The sequence below is a fragment of the Pongo abelii genome, chromosome 7, assembly GCF_028885655.2.
Source record: "Pongo abelii isolate AG06213 chromosome 7, NHGRI_mPonAbe1-v2.0_pri, whole genome shotgun sequence".
NCBI lineage: Eukaryota > Metazoa > Chordata > Mammalia > Primates > Hominidae > Pongo > Pongo abelii.
Window position 1 is genome coordinate 42811594 of NC_071992.2, and position 15452 is coordinate 42827045.

At 39.4% G+C, this 15452-nt stretch overlaps 1 protein-coding gene across 4 annotated transcripts in view; it reads right to left on the bottom strand.

Moving 5' to 3' along the window:
- The window catches only part of ZMAT4 (zinc finger matrin-type 4), a 372149-nt gene that overhangs the window by 236190 nt on the left and 120507 nt on the right, over positions 1 to 15452 (bottom strand). For all 4 annotated transcript variants that reach the window (XM_009243743.4, XM_002819032.5, XM_054561500.2 and 1 more), the window contains exon 3: positions 267 to 356. In XM_009243743.4, the coding sequence (XP_009242018.1) occupies positions 267 to 356 (90 nt within the window). The remainder of the gene's footprint in view (positions 1 to 266; positions 357 to 15452) is intronic.

Here is a 15452-nt window from a genome sequence, read left to right on the forward strand (position 1 = left end):
TCTGCCTCACAACCTCTGTGTATTCTCACTGTTTATGGTCCCAGTGCAATGTCATCAAAAACTCCTCCAATACTATATGGGCAAGTTCTGGCAGGAAAATAAAAAAACCTCAGTATATATTATAATATCTGTAATATTTAATGAAAACTATTTCTACTCACTCAGCTTTTCTACGAATCTGGACTAGACTACAATTCCTACACCTGCAAAGTTCTCAGTACACAGAACAAATCATCTGAGGATATCACATGGTACCAGATACTCACATTTTCTGACCGAAGCCTCTTGGCAGGACACCCTCCATCCCTGGGGTGAAGCATGTAATACAGTCGGACTTTGCTTGCATGTTTTCGACTCTGGAAAGGAAAAGCAGAAGCAGATACTGTAAAAGAAAAGCCATTTCAAACCCTTTGAAACCTAGCCAGTGCCCGCAAATGAAAAAAAAATGTATTTTCAGTAGAAGACACTTCTGCATACTCCTATGAGGGATGTAGGATGTAGTTTCAGATAGGTTAAGTGGCTTGCCCCAAGTTCTAAAGCCAATGTAATTTCAGGATGAGAAAACACAGTAATGAAGAAGGTGAAGGCATTGAAATCATTTAGCCTAGGGTGGATAATATACTATATTTAATTTTCCTCAAAAATAAAAACAAATAAGCAAAGGAAATAACATAAGCATTAATTGTGATAAGGACAGGAACAGTGATCTCTCTCACTACTGCTGCCCTGCCCTCAGGGTCTGGGGACAATGCCTTCTTGGGAGCCTGGTACACCTCACCCCCAATAGAAGCCTTTTCTCACGGCTCTCCCACACACAGGCTTCATTAATAAGCTATCAAAAGGGATGGGATTCTCTAAGGTCAGATATCATGAGCAAACTAAAGACAATTGTATGTCAGTCTGCGGACTGACCACAGCCTAAGCTACCTGCCAGCAGATGATGCAGTTGAGCAAATAAAGACTCATTTTCTTCGGAATTAGCAGGATTGTTGATTTCTGGCTATACCGACTGGTCCATGCCCAGCATGGAGAAACTGATGCCTTCTTTGTTCCCTATTTCCTCTTCTTTGCTCAACTGAGAGTTTCATCCCGGATTCCCATCATGTTTAAAGAATACAGCAGTTCTAACTTCAAGTTTCTACCTGAGGCAGGATGGCGGAGTGAAAAGAACACTAAGAGTCATCACACATTCAGAATCTGGATTCCAGCTCTACCACTTCCTAGCTGTGTGATATTAGGCCAGTCTCTTATTAGAATGTGTTTATATCAGAATGAGTCACATTTTCTCCATGTACAAAATGAATACCACAATATTTGCTAGGGTGTCATAAGAATCAAATGAGACATTGCATATGAAAAATTGCAATCTGCATAATATTAAACATTTCTCACTGTTGACTGCATCACCTCTCGAATCTATTGTTCCCTAATTCCAATCCCCCTTCCCTTTCCTTTACTCAGAGGTTATTTCCTTCTTTTCCAGGCTTTTGTTCCACTATGACTTTATTTATAGTTGCATCCTAGCCCATCTCCTGGATGGTGGTTTACTTTTATGAATCAGCCACGAAGGCAAAGTGATTTTCAGAGAACACATAGCAAGTTGCATCTTGTTTACAGGATAGATTGTAAATCCTTCCTGTCCATTTTCCTTATTCATCACTTTCTTAATTCTTATATTCTGTCTAGAGCAAGAAGACCATGCTTCTAGACAATCCCTGAACACTTTTAAGGCCTTTAAATGGGTTTAAAATTGCCAATGAAACATGAAAAATTTTTACAGATGTGTAAAAGTACTGAAATGTGACTTAGAAATATATTGTCAACACTTATAGCACCATTTCTAGGTTACATAGTAGGTTTTAACCAAAGGTCATCTGGAGTTTTTTTTTTTTTTTGTCTAGAAGATTTTTTAAGAGAAACAGACATGTAGATGTATATCAGATGAGTCAACATTATTATGCGGCTTCTACATGTTTTTGAAAATGACAGTGCAGGCTTATATTTTTCTCTTTGCAAATAAATTTGCAGCTTACTAACATCTGTACATATTTTCTGCCATTTTGCTGAGGGTATTTTAGAGGTAAGGAAGGAGTCATGGTTATATTGGGACTACTACTGCACTCAAAAGAATAAAAAGGAACATTTAACCTGCAAGATGCTGAATGTGGACAGAGCCTGAGCTGGTGAAAAAGCACACAGACAATAATGGGTGGAAAAATAAGTGGGAACAATGTGAGCTCAAATGTGGCTGAAGTGGATTTTCAATTTTACATTTGTTACCATAGAGGAACTTCTTTTCACATTCCCTGCATAATCAATCTCCTAAAGCTCTGGATTTCCAGAGAATGAAATTATGGCAAAACTGGAAATCTCATCATGCGGCCTGGTTTGTGACTGTTTTTTTTTATTCCTCTTAATCTAAAGTATTCCATTTCTTTTAAAAAGATCTTCTAGTAAAGGCAGAGTTCACTGAGTTATTTAATTACAGCTAGACAAGCTAGTCAGAACCTATTGGCTGAAAAGGAAAGGAAAATAAATGCCAAGCTCTGATATGAAGCCATTAGTGATGTGAGATGTTGGGATTTGAGGCTTATTAGTGATTTTGATCAGTACAGGCCTGTTTTCCTCCCTCAGGGCCCCCCACCTCCAGTTTTGGCAGGAAAAGGAATGGCTACACCGCAAGCAGCGCCCTTGCCTATGGTTTCCGGTGAGGAAAATCAGAGCTTTGGCAAATACCACCTGATTCTGGAATGATGGCGGAGGCATCCTCGTTCATTATTTAGCAGCATTCCTTTTGCCTGGGCACCTTTTTTCCCTCTCTTTGCTTTCCCCAGGGTGCCTGGACCAGATCCATTGCCTTCCCTGCCCACAACTTCCAGCAGGAAGTGAAAATCTGCAGACTTCTCAGGGGGAGGAGTGTGGAGTCACATTCCCAATTAGCCTGACTCAAATCCAAAGCTGCTTCCAAATTACGTTGGTTGACAAAGGGAAGGAGGTTCCCTGCAGATCGTTCCTGGTTTCTACAGCTTGCCCCGCCTCCAACCTAGGCCTGTGGCACCTGAGGATGGAGACCTGCCAGGGAGCCCCCTCCTTCCTTCCTCCCTCCCTCCCTCCCTCCCTTTCTTCCTCCCTTTCGTCCTCCCTTTCTTTCTTTCTCTCTCACTCTTTTTTTTTTTTTTTTTTTTGTGACAGAGTCTCGTTCTGTCGCCCAGGCTGGAGTGCAATGGCACAATCTCAGCTCACTGCAACCTCCACCTCCCAGGTTCAAGCGATTCTCCTGCCTCAGCCTCCCCAGTAGCTGGGATTATAGGAGCGCGCCACCACGCCTGGCTAGTTTTTGTATTTTTAGTAGAGACAGGGTTTCACCATGTTGGCCAGGCTGCTCTCTAGCTCATGGCCTCAAGTGAGCCGCCCACCTCAGCCATCCTTTCCTTTCTTCTGGCTTTCTCACCTTTCTCTCTAAATGAGACTCTCTGAGACACTTACAGTGTCTTCCTCTAACTGGCTCCTCTCTACCCTGTACCTACTGGAAATTCTTTGAGATTTGGCACAGTAATCTCACTCCTTTCAATTTATTCTAAAAAACAAACAAATGAACAAAAACTTTCCTACAACAAGAAAGTTAAAATTAATTGAAACAAAGATATCCATTGCCGCATTACCTAAATAGGAACAAAAAATTAGGGAAACAATTGCAGATTTAACAACAGAAGGCTGGATAAAGCAGCCGTGGCATGCCCTATGTTAAAGGGAGAATTGCGGGGGGGAAAAACTTTATATATATACACACACACTCACATATGTATAAAGGTTTTTAAATGTATATTATATATATACATATATATGTACCTACATATATAATGAATGTTGAAAGAAAAATGCTAAACTCAGAACTGCACAGATACTATGATTACAATTACATAAAAGTGCTTAAGTAGATAATACAGGTAGAAAAGAAAAAGAAAAAAAAACCCATGATTTATTAGGATATGGGGAGTATGATTGGTTTTTATTTTTTATTTTTATAACAAATTTGCCTATAACATAAACATAATAATAATAATTTTGCAGTGCTTAAGCCGTTTTGATTTCACATTATCTACACTTTTTACCCACAATTATTGTAATTAGTAAAAAGCATCACTGATCAGAAATGCTGTTAATGTATACTGGTATAATTGTCCACATTTTCATCTACCCTTGTTAATGTCTTATTAACATTCAAAATGCATTTTTGTTTCATTGGAGTACTTGGCATTAGATGAGCCTTCTTAACCCAAGAGCAATACATGCTACTTCCAATTTTAAAACTTCATTTTAGTACATACAAATGCCAGGGTACATAAGTGTCATTTTCACTTTCTGTGTATAAATAGAGACTAGAGAATGGGTGGGCCTAAGCTATACACACAACTACACTGCGAAGGGGCTGGAGGGAAAGCTACATCTGAAACTGGCTCTTACATCATCCAAATACACACAAGCAAAAACACATCCTTATTACTTTTTCCCAAGATTTATTAGTGCCAAAATTTCCACTGCTTTTAAGAGTCTGAAAAGACAGGCAAACTGCCAAGTAAAAAGAACTTTAAGGAGAACACTTAATACCCACTTGTTAAATGTATATATTACAGAGTTTCAGGGAGAAAAAAGAACCATTACATTAAGGGAAAAGACATGAAAAAGAAATAACAATCTCTTCCAATTACACTGAGAGTCAATCCCAGGCTCTTTTTTACATTAATATTTGCGTTTTGAGCAAAGTCATTGCTTTCATTCAAACCATATCAACTTTAAGCTTCCCAGATCAACCAGAAATTACCAACTCTTCCATTTTAATTAAAGCCTTTGCTCCCGATCCTAGGCATTGTGCGGGGACAGACCTATCTGAAGATTAGTTTCTTTTGCTGAAACAATCTCTTGGCACTCAAGGAAATAGTCTAAAATGGAAATTCAGGCCAGTCTTCTCTTTGGGGGAATAAAGAACAAGACAAACCTCTATTTCAGATGTATTGCTGTGAAAGAAGGAGGCGAAACACATAGAAATAGAATGGCTTTTTGCCTCACCTAAATAACCATCTTCCATTATCACACATGCCTCAGAAAAATTCACAACTCAAATTTGCTTCCAGCAGGGCTACTGATTTCTGGTATCATAAAACGTGGCGATAACAAAGCAACCTTCTATTTGCATAATGCTTCAGGCAGTCTTCAAAGTCCTTCCAAGTTCATCATCTCATTTCATCCCCAAATCACAGTTGTGAGGCTGGCAGGAGAGGTGCTATCTCAAATAAGCTTTAAGATTCATTTCTGATTTCCTAGATAAGTCTTCCACCATCTTATTTCATCAGAAGGATCTAATTATACCTCTTCTAGGAATCAGCTAAAATAAGCCGAGGACCTCAATAAAACAGGAAAACCTGGAACAAAGAGTGATTCTCACATGCCACCACATTTGAGGTCATTCCGGGGAGAAGAGGAGCCAATAGGGAAAGCACAGCAAACACCAAACGTCTAGCACACTGGGGTTCCTGCAAAACAACCGGCTGATGCGAGATGAGAGACTCCATCACACAGGATGAAATGAAAGGACATCCTGGCAGAACCCCAGGAAGCATCCCTTCACTGAGGGCCCCAGGGATGAGCCCTGGAAAAGGTGCAGCATGGTCTCACTAGGAGGCAGGGTTAAATGCAGACAAGACAAATAGAAAACCACAAGTGTTGGAGATTCCCTCTAATGAATGGAACTCTTTTCCAAATGGATGTATCTTCCCTTATTTGTCAGGGGAAGAACATTGGGCACAGAAACTCCCTGTATCTAGAGTGAATGATGGGTCAACTAAAACTCTAGGAAGAGAAAGCTGGTCCCTAAAGGAAGGCTTCTCCAACATAGGGAAGGAAGAACTCAAACTCCTCTGCTGGAAGACCCCGAGGTGCCAGGTCCCAGACCTCCTGCCCAGGCCACTGGGCTACTGAAATCGTCTTTAATTGAGTCCTAGTGCTAAAATCAGATCAGAAGTTTCTAAAAGGATTTAGGTAGATGATGGAAAGATCCAAGGCCAACCACACACAGCAGGGACACATGGCTGGCCTTAATAACCTTCTGCTCTGCCAAAGATTGGTGGCATCTATAAAAAAAAAACTGTGAAAAAAATATGAAAGAAGACTTTTGAGAAACTCTCAAGGAAATTAAGCAATTGTTTGCAAAATATTTACTACAATAAGTAGAAGTTTTAAATGGCACTTTTGTCATTTAATTCAAGAGAATATCAACAGAGTAAAAGCTGAAAGATGAGATAAGACAACAGATTGAGATAAGGTATTAGGGTCTGAGTTAATACAGAACGGAAATTTAAAACATCATAGTTTAATCTTGAAGTTCTTTCACTTTAATAGCAGAATCAACACGGGAGATCTATGTAGAAGTCAAGATAGAGACAATTTCTAGAATGCTTAGAATAAAAAGTAAAATGAGGGAAAAAAAAAGAAACTAAAGGTCTTATACATGAAAAACCAGAAAAAATGTAATATGGCTTTAATGGCAGAATAAACAGACAAATATATGGAATATAATAAAAAGACCCAAAATAGAGTCAATAATTTGAGACTAAAAGAAAACTAGGAAAATATATTTAACCTTGTGATGGGAAAGTTTTCTAAGCAAAGAAAGAAAAAAATGCAGGACTGATGGACCTGGCTACAAAAAAATAAGTGTTTTCAATTTGAAATACGTATATGCAAGAAGAAACCCACAAAGTAGGAAAAATATTTGCAGCGTGTAAAAGAAAATGGTTTTACCATCTTTGAGATCAGAAGTGTCCTCACAAATTTATTCAGAAAGAAACAACATTAAAATAGACAAAGGATAGAAATAGGAATTGTAGAAATACTAATAGTTAAAAGACTTACAAAAAGAAATTCATCCAAGTGCTACCTTACAACTGTTTAATTTAAAAAATGTGTTTCTTTCTCCCATCAAATTGGCAAGGATTTACAAAATATATATATCCATATTGGTGAAGATGCAGAAAAAGCTAGCACTTGTGTACATAGATAATAGGCATGTAAATTGATACAAGCTTCCTGGATGGAAATTTTGCAATATATATCCCAAGCAAAAACTTGTTTGAGTCAACAATCCTACTTCTTTGAATGTATTCTAAGGAAGCAATCAGAGACATGTATTTCCATTTATTTATAGTAGTAAACATGGGAAAATAAGTTAAATGCCCTAAAACAAGAAGGATGAATATTGTAATATATCCATATAATAGATACCAAAGAGCCACTGGCAAGCATAATAATAATATTCCATGACATAAAAATATATATATAATAAATTTTAAAAGGCAGTTTCTAATCAGAATGTAAATTTTTAAACAAAAATGGCACATGTATACATATGTAACTAACCTGCACATTGTGCTCATGTACCCTAAATTTTAAAGTATAATAATAATAATAAAAAAAGTATATGCATCTGTATGCATATACAAGGCAAAGATCTAGGAAGAAACGTACAAAAGGATTCATTGTTTATATGGATTACAAGTGACTTTAAGTTTTCTTATTAATGCTTTTTTGAAATTTTAGATTACTTAGAAGATCAAATCATTCCAATAATCAGATGGAAAAATCATCATTTTAAAGATTCATTCTAACACTGATGATTTATCATTCTAATAGTCCTACCTTAAGATGAGGAATATATGTCCCAGAAAGACCAAGAGATTTTCTCAAGATCCCACAACTTACAAGTTTTCAGTGAACAGGGATTATATCTGTTGGTTTCACTGTTGTATTCCCAAAATCTATCACAATGCCTGACACATGGCCGGTGCTCAATAAAGATTTGTCATTTCAGTGATTGAACGTGTGAAGGAAAGAATAAGTTAACCTCAGAACAAGAACCCAAGACCCTTGAAGAATTAAGACCATTGTGTAAAAGTGTCGGGTACATTTGAAATATGTTGTTACAGATCCCATTGCATTCAAAAAATGAAATTGAAAGCCTCACACATCTACTTCCATCTCTAAACTCCGTGGCTGCTGTACAGGTCAGAGAGGAGCAAGGGAGCCAGCAGACCAGAGATAGTCCTAAGCAGCATTGCCCACAGGCATTTGACGGAGTGCACGGTAGAGGAAACGTCTCAGCAGGTGAGCTGATGAAGACTGCAGTCGAAGCATAAGCTCTGAAGAAACTGAGGGTTTGCTGCAACTGGTGCAAAAGTGGAGATTCAGGGTGACAGTTTTCTTGCTGCAGAGTCTACAGCTCAAACAGAGGCGGTGTGTTGAGGAAGAGAGGTTTGGGACAAGGCAGAGTTAACTCCTCTACTGTTTCCAAGAGTCAGAGATCCACTAGATACTAGCTTGGTAAAGTGTCCTTTAACCTGTGATCAGATATGCAGGCTTCTGTGGCTGAAGGTGCCATGCCTTAGCTTTTTATTATAGGATCGTGGACATTTGTTTTATTCTGGACTGAATTGTGTTGCAGCCCTCATCCCCAATGTGACTATATCTGGAAGCAGGGTCTGTCAGGAGGTAATTAAGGTTAGGTGAAGTCACCTAAACTTCAGTTAGGGTGGGGCCCTAACTGATAGGACTGGTGTCTTTATATGAAGGGGAAGAGACATCAGAGATTGTGCTCTCTCTCTCTGTCCATGTGCACAGAGAAAAGGCCATGTGAGGATACAGCAAGAAGGCGGTTGTCTACACGCCAGGAGAGAGCCCTCGCCAGAAACCAACCATGCTGGCACCTTGATCATGGACTTCTAGCCTCCAAAACAGCAAAAAAAAAAAAATCTCTGTTGGTTAAGCCCCCAAATCTGGTATCTTGTTATGACACAGCCTGGGCTGACTAATACATATGCCATCCGTCTACACTAGATGTTTTCCTGGGGTCTTTCTTCTTCTACACAGCAATCAGTTCAATTTCCAAAAGCAAAAAGGGTAGTCCCAATGTTTCTAGAATTAGGTCACTTCATTTCTTCCAAAATATGTTTAAAACAACATTTAAAATGAGAAACACTTATCATAAAAAGTATTAGGAAAAAGCAAGTTTTTGCTGGAGAAAAAAATCAGGTACAGTGGGATGTGAAGTGCCCGTGATTGTGGAATCATGTTTGTAATTATCTACGTGGCTGTCTGCCTACACAAGTGACTACATCAATGTGTTACAATTTTAAATAAAAGTCCTGCAACTCAAAAAATTAAATTACCACCAAAGCCTGGAGGAACAGTTTTCTGTGGTGTTCAGTACAGAGCTAAATATGTCTCCATGATGTCTGTGCATTTTAAACAGAGTCACATGAGAAATAAAAGAACACAGGCTCATCTAGGCCTCTCTTTTGCTGTTTGGGGAAAAAGGCGCTATTTCCCCAGAAAGCCCTTGAAGAGAAGTTAAAGTTAGGGATAAGAGAAAAAATAAAGCCAGTGTGATCAGTGATTAAAGTCAGAGAAGACTTGGTAATGTGAAGTAACAAAGCTAACAAATCCTTTTGAAATGTGGAATCTTAAACAACATGAGCCAATCCTGAGCTATAGTTTCTGAAGTCTCAGGTTTCTTCTGTAAAATTTGTGGATGGACTAAGAAAAATTATAGCACTTTGTAAAAATAGCACTCTGTGGAGTCCAAAAATTAACCCCACCACTGGCAAGGGCAAGGACTAGTGTGATAGCCACCGATTTCTTTCTTTCTTTCTTTCTTTCTTTCTTTCTTTTTTTTTCTGTAAAGTCATGAGTTTATTGCGTATGTAACAAAATGAACCTGACCTCCTGGGTCCAGCCTGCTGTACAATCACTGTCTGTTTTGTGTTTCCAGCTGGTTCCATAACCACATTAAATAGAACTAGTATTTCATTAAATACTTTTGATTTTGACATAAAACAGAACACTAGTGTACAACTTTCACAAAATAAATCAGTGATGAAAACAATGGGAAGTATAACAGGGATAGCAGCAATACTTAAAAACAAGATATTACAAAATACATATAACAATACACTATAAAGTGGTTGAGAAACAAAAATAAACAAATTTTTAAAATCCACACTGTGTTTCGGGAAGGCTGCCGTGCAGCACACACCTGGCTGCAGATGGGCGGAGGGAGGGGACATTTTGTCTGCAGAAGGCCTTTCTTGACATCTCAGACTGAGTGACAACCTAATCTGAATTCGGACCATAAGGCTGAACAAGCTTAGGGGTTGAAATTCGATCTGGTGGGAGATTCTCTTTTCAGAACTTGAGAGAGCCCTTTTCCTGTCGCCCCGGGCCTCCCAGGCAGCCTCAGCTCTTCCTACCGGAAGCACTGGTGGGGTGGTGTTAGCTACATCCCTGAGTGTTGGCTGATGGCCGCTGGTGAGGGCAAGCCTGAAGAGCAGGGCCCCTGAAGTATCTGGGCAGAGGGGCGGGGGGCATGGCTGGGTCACCTGGGATCACTGAGAGGGGCCGCAGAGAGACCACATGTCAATGGACAGCCACCGATTTCGAGTGAGGTTTAGTCTGTGGGAGAAAACAAGGGACAAGTGTCCGCACCCTTATGTGAATGACAAGGTAGGCAGGGCAGTCCCTTAGACAACCCCAATAAGGTCAACAGCTGCAACAAGGCTCCCAGGAGCTCCCCCAACCTACTCTGATCACCTCATTGTTCTGTATAACATTTTTCTATTAGATTATCTTTTTACCCTATTACTTTATACTTTGTAGCATGTATCATTAAATATTCTCAAATTGAACTCTGTTATTTTGAGTGAATCTTCCATTTCTCTTGATCCAACCCCATAACACACCTTTAAATATTCTGCACAGGGCTGTTCCTCTTTAAATACTCGTTAACTATTTAAGTAGCTAGGTAAGTCGGATTACAGAACACAACTTAAACAAATCTGGCTTTAAACAAAGCAATAATAGAAGAAAAAGTTGGATTAACTAAACAAACAAAATAGTAGAGTACTTGCTGAACAAAGGGATTCTCCATCTCTCAGCAAATTATATTTTAAAAGTCAAATTCCTAGGGTGCACTTAAAATGTGACTTTATTTTTGAAGATTTTGTATCCACATTATTTTCAAAAAATACTTCTAGGAATATATAACATTTATAACCTGAAAAAAGTAATCACAGAATTCTATAAAGAACATTTCTCAGTGTAAAATAATGTGCACAGAACAGCCTATCTGTCGCTCCCATCTCTACACTAATGTTGCCCTCCCCACCCTTCAGTCAGTTTTTTGCACAGAAAATTATTCAGTGGAAGTGGAGTAGGAATGAAAATTCTCTCACCATGCAGCTGGAGCCAACTATAATACTGTAGAAAAATAGGTAAGTAGCTTTGTTTCACCTAATGATGGGAAAACAGAACTTTTTTCTTTTGAATCCCATCTTTCTGAGTCCCCAAACAGAGTTAAGTACTCCAAAGCATATTTGATTATTCCACCAATATTTGTTTTATTTAATCCAACTTTACAGGCCTTAGGGGAAGCAGGCACATGCTGCCAGCTGCAATTCCATTATCACCTGCAGCTCAACCCCCACCTGCTTTTCAATTTTTCTATTTGCCTACTCAAAGACCCAGATTTTAGTCTGTTTGCAGGTTGCTTTCAATTGATGGAATGATTAAAGAAAAACGGAATTTCTGAAATACATAATCCATCGTCTCTAGCTAGGTGGTTGAGTAGAAGATTTTTTGAGTTGCAGGACTTTTATTTTAAATTGTAGTGCATCCTCAACTCAACCACCTGGCTAGAGAGGCTGGATTATATATTTTGGAAATACATTATCAGTATTTAATCAATACTAATATGGTTCGGCTGTGTCACCACCTAAATTTCATCTTGAGTTGTGGCTCATATAATTCCCAAAATTTGTGTTGTGGGAGGGACCTGGTGGGAGATAATTGAATCATGGGCGCAGTTTCCCCAAATACTGTTCTCGTGGTAGTGAATAAGTCTCACAAGATCTGATGGTTTAATAAGGGGAAACCTCTTTTGCTTGGCTTTCATTCTCTCTTGCCTGTCACCATGGAAGACATGCTTTTTGCCTTCCACCATGATTGTGAGGCCTCCCCAACCACGTAGAACCTCTTTTTCTTTATAAATTACCCAGTCTCAGGAATGTCTTTATCAGCAGGGTGAAAATTGAACTAATGCAAGTACCCACCCGCCAAGAAGCGCCCAGAGCTCTATGTCATGCCTTTCCCTCAACTAGAGGGACCAGAGAGGAACCAGAGAGAAACACAGGCAGAGGTTTACATTTCTAGAGGTGAGGGCACATAAAGCACCCCCTCCTGGGGACAGCTGAGAGGGGACTGCCAGATGTCAAACTGCAAGAGTCCTTTCCTTTCCATTCTCTCTCAGTTTGATGCCTGGATCACCTATTCAGAATCACAGGGAGTTTTTTTAAAAGGCAGGTTCCTGACTGAATAATAAGAATTACTAGGGATACAGTTTGGGGCATTAGATGTTTCACCAGCTCCCCCAGTGCTTCCTAGGAAAATAGATTTTTAAAAATCGCGGCTTTCCTTTCCTCTCCTTTCAACTCTCCCATCTCTGCCCGGTGGCTGCCAAGCCCAGATTGGCAGGAAAAGAAACCAGACTGAGTGAGCTGTCTTCTGGCTTCAGCTGGATAGCACCTCAGTGAGAGGCAAAATCAGGGAGAAGCAGTCTCAAGGCCAACCCACCGGCAACCTGGAAACAGCAGGCTGAGAGGTGTGGAGCGTGAAGGAAGCCCACTTTTGGTAGGGGCACTGCTCTAATGCCTTCCAGCTCTCAAGCTCTTCAACTGCCAGTTTTCATTTCTCAGAATCTTATCTGTCCCTCTCCCCCCAACTTTTTTTGTCCTCTTCCTAACCACCTTCACAACCTTGCCCTTTAGCTATCCGACCACCCTACTGGATACTCCTTGACTCAAGATGGGATTTCTCCCCATAAGCCTGCAGTAAACTGAAATTGAAATGCATCACCTAAATCGAAATGCATTTGACACACCTAACCTACCCGACACCATGGCTTAGCCTGGCCTACCTTACACACGCTCAGAACACTTACATTAGCCTACAGCTGGCAAAAATCGTCTACCACAAAGCCTGTTTTATAATATAGCGTCGACGATCTCATGTGAATTATTAAATACTGTACTGAAGCATGGCTTCTACAGAAGGTGTATCGTTTTCTCATAAAGTCGAACAATTGTTAAGTTGAAACATTGTAAGTTGGGGACTGTCTGTACTTCCAGAAAGAACCATTATCTTTCCTCCTATATCAAATCCCTTGCTCAATGTTCCTGTTTTAGTCCAGAGCACTGACATTCTTGTAGGCAACGGGCACAAAACCAAGTGAAACAAAAATATTGGAATATATGAACCAAGAATTTTAAATAAGAAAGATAAGTATATTTAAGAAGTTGAGAAGATATTACCAATATGAAGCAAAAACATGAAATCATAAAAAATATAAAGCAGACGTATTGGGTAGTAGGAATATATACCATGGCCAAGTAAGATTTATTGGTTTAATAGATGAAAACCCATTAATGTAATGTACCACATTTATAGAAGGAAACACAAAAACCCTAAGATCATCTCAATAGAGCCAGAAAAAGCTTTGAACAAAATCTAACACCCTCTCATGACAAAAACACTCAACAACTAGGAATAGCAATGAAGTTTCCCAACCTGATAGGGCCATCTGTGAAAAACCCTACCAGCACACTTCATGGTGGATCAGAAGCTTTCCTCCTAAGATGAGGAGCAAGACAAGAACATCCCCTCTCGCCACTTCCATTTGACATTGTAGTGGAGGTTCACAACAGGACAATTAAGTGACAAATCGTGGGGGTGAGGAGGGTGAGGGAAGCATCTAAACTGGAAAGAAGAAATAAAACTCTCTCTACTTGCAGATGACATAATCCCAACTGATCCACCAAAAATTAGAATTAATAAACTAATTCAGCCAGGTTGCAAGAAGCAAGATCAAAATACAAAAACCAATTGCATTTCTAAACACTAACAATTAACAATCTAAAAATGAAATTAAACAACTTCATTTCCAACAGCATAAAAAAAAAAACTACTTAGGAACAAGCTGATTCTAAAACTCACGTGGACTCAGATTAGCCAAAACAATCTTGCAATGAACAAAGTTGGAGAGCTCACACTCCCCAGTTCAAAACTTACTATAAAGCTACAGTAATCCACACAGGGTGGTACTGGCATAAAGATGGATATATAGATCAATGGAATAGAATTAAGAATCCATAAATAAATCCTTCCATTGGTGGTTAATGGATTTTTGACAACCATGCCAGCACAATTCAACAAATAATGATGGGACAATTAAATATATGCAAAACAGTGGAGTTGGACTCCTACCTCCTACCATATACAGAAGTTAACTCAAAATGTATTGTAGGCCTTGATGTAACAGCCAAAACTATAAAAGCCTTTGAATATTTGTAACCTTCAGTTAAACAATGGCTTCTTAGATGTGACACCAAAAGCACATGTGGCAAGAAAAATAAATAAATTGGATGTCATCAAAATTTTTTAAATGTTGTGCTTCAAAGACACCGGTGGCTCACGCCTGTAATCCCAGCATTTTGGGAGGCTGAGGCGGGTGGATCTCGAGGTCAGGAGTTCAAGACCAGCCTGGCCAATATGGTGAAACCCCGTCTCTACTAAAAAGATAAAAATTAGCTGGGCATGGTGGCAGGTGCCTGTAGTCCCAGCTGCTTGGAAGGCTGAGGCGGGAGAATCACTTGAACCCAGGAGGTGGAAGTTGCAGTGAGCCGAGATCATGCCACTGCGTTCCAGCCTGAGTGATAGAGTGACACTACGTCTCGAAAACAAACAAACAAACAAACAAAACAAAAAGAAAATGAAAAGACAACACACAGAATGGGAGAAATATTTTCAAATCATATATCTGTTAAGGGACTTTTATCCCAAATATGTGAACAATTTTTTCGACTTAATTATAAAAAGGCAAATATCTCAATTAAAATCAAGGGCAAAGGACTTAGTTAAAGAAAACCAGAGCTGGGCAGATGTTAAAGTGGTAAAAATAGATTTCATTCAAAAACTATTGCAAGAAGGGAAGAAATGCTCCAGCATGGAACTGGGCTTGATTCCAAATACAATCAGACCAAGTGGGGATTTATAGTCAAGGCGCGAGTTGTGAGGCTTGAGGGGAGGCATTGGTTCTTCAGGAGAGATATACAAATGGTCAGTAAGTTGATGAAAAGATACTCACCATCATTGGTCGTTGGTAAAATATTCACCATCATTGGTCACTGGAAAAATAGGTCCTTGGAATAGCACTTCACACATGCTAAGTTGGCTAGCAGAAAGACAGACAGTAACAAGTGTTCCCCAAGGAGGTGGAGAAATTGAGACCTTACACACTCCTAGTGGGAACATAAAATGGTGTGGCCACTTTGGCAAACAGTTTGGCAGTTCGT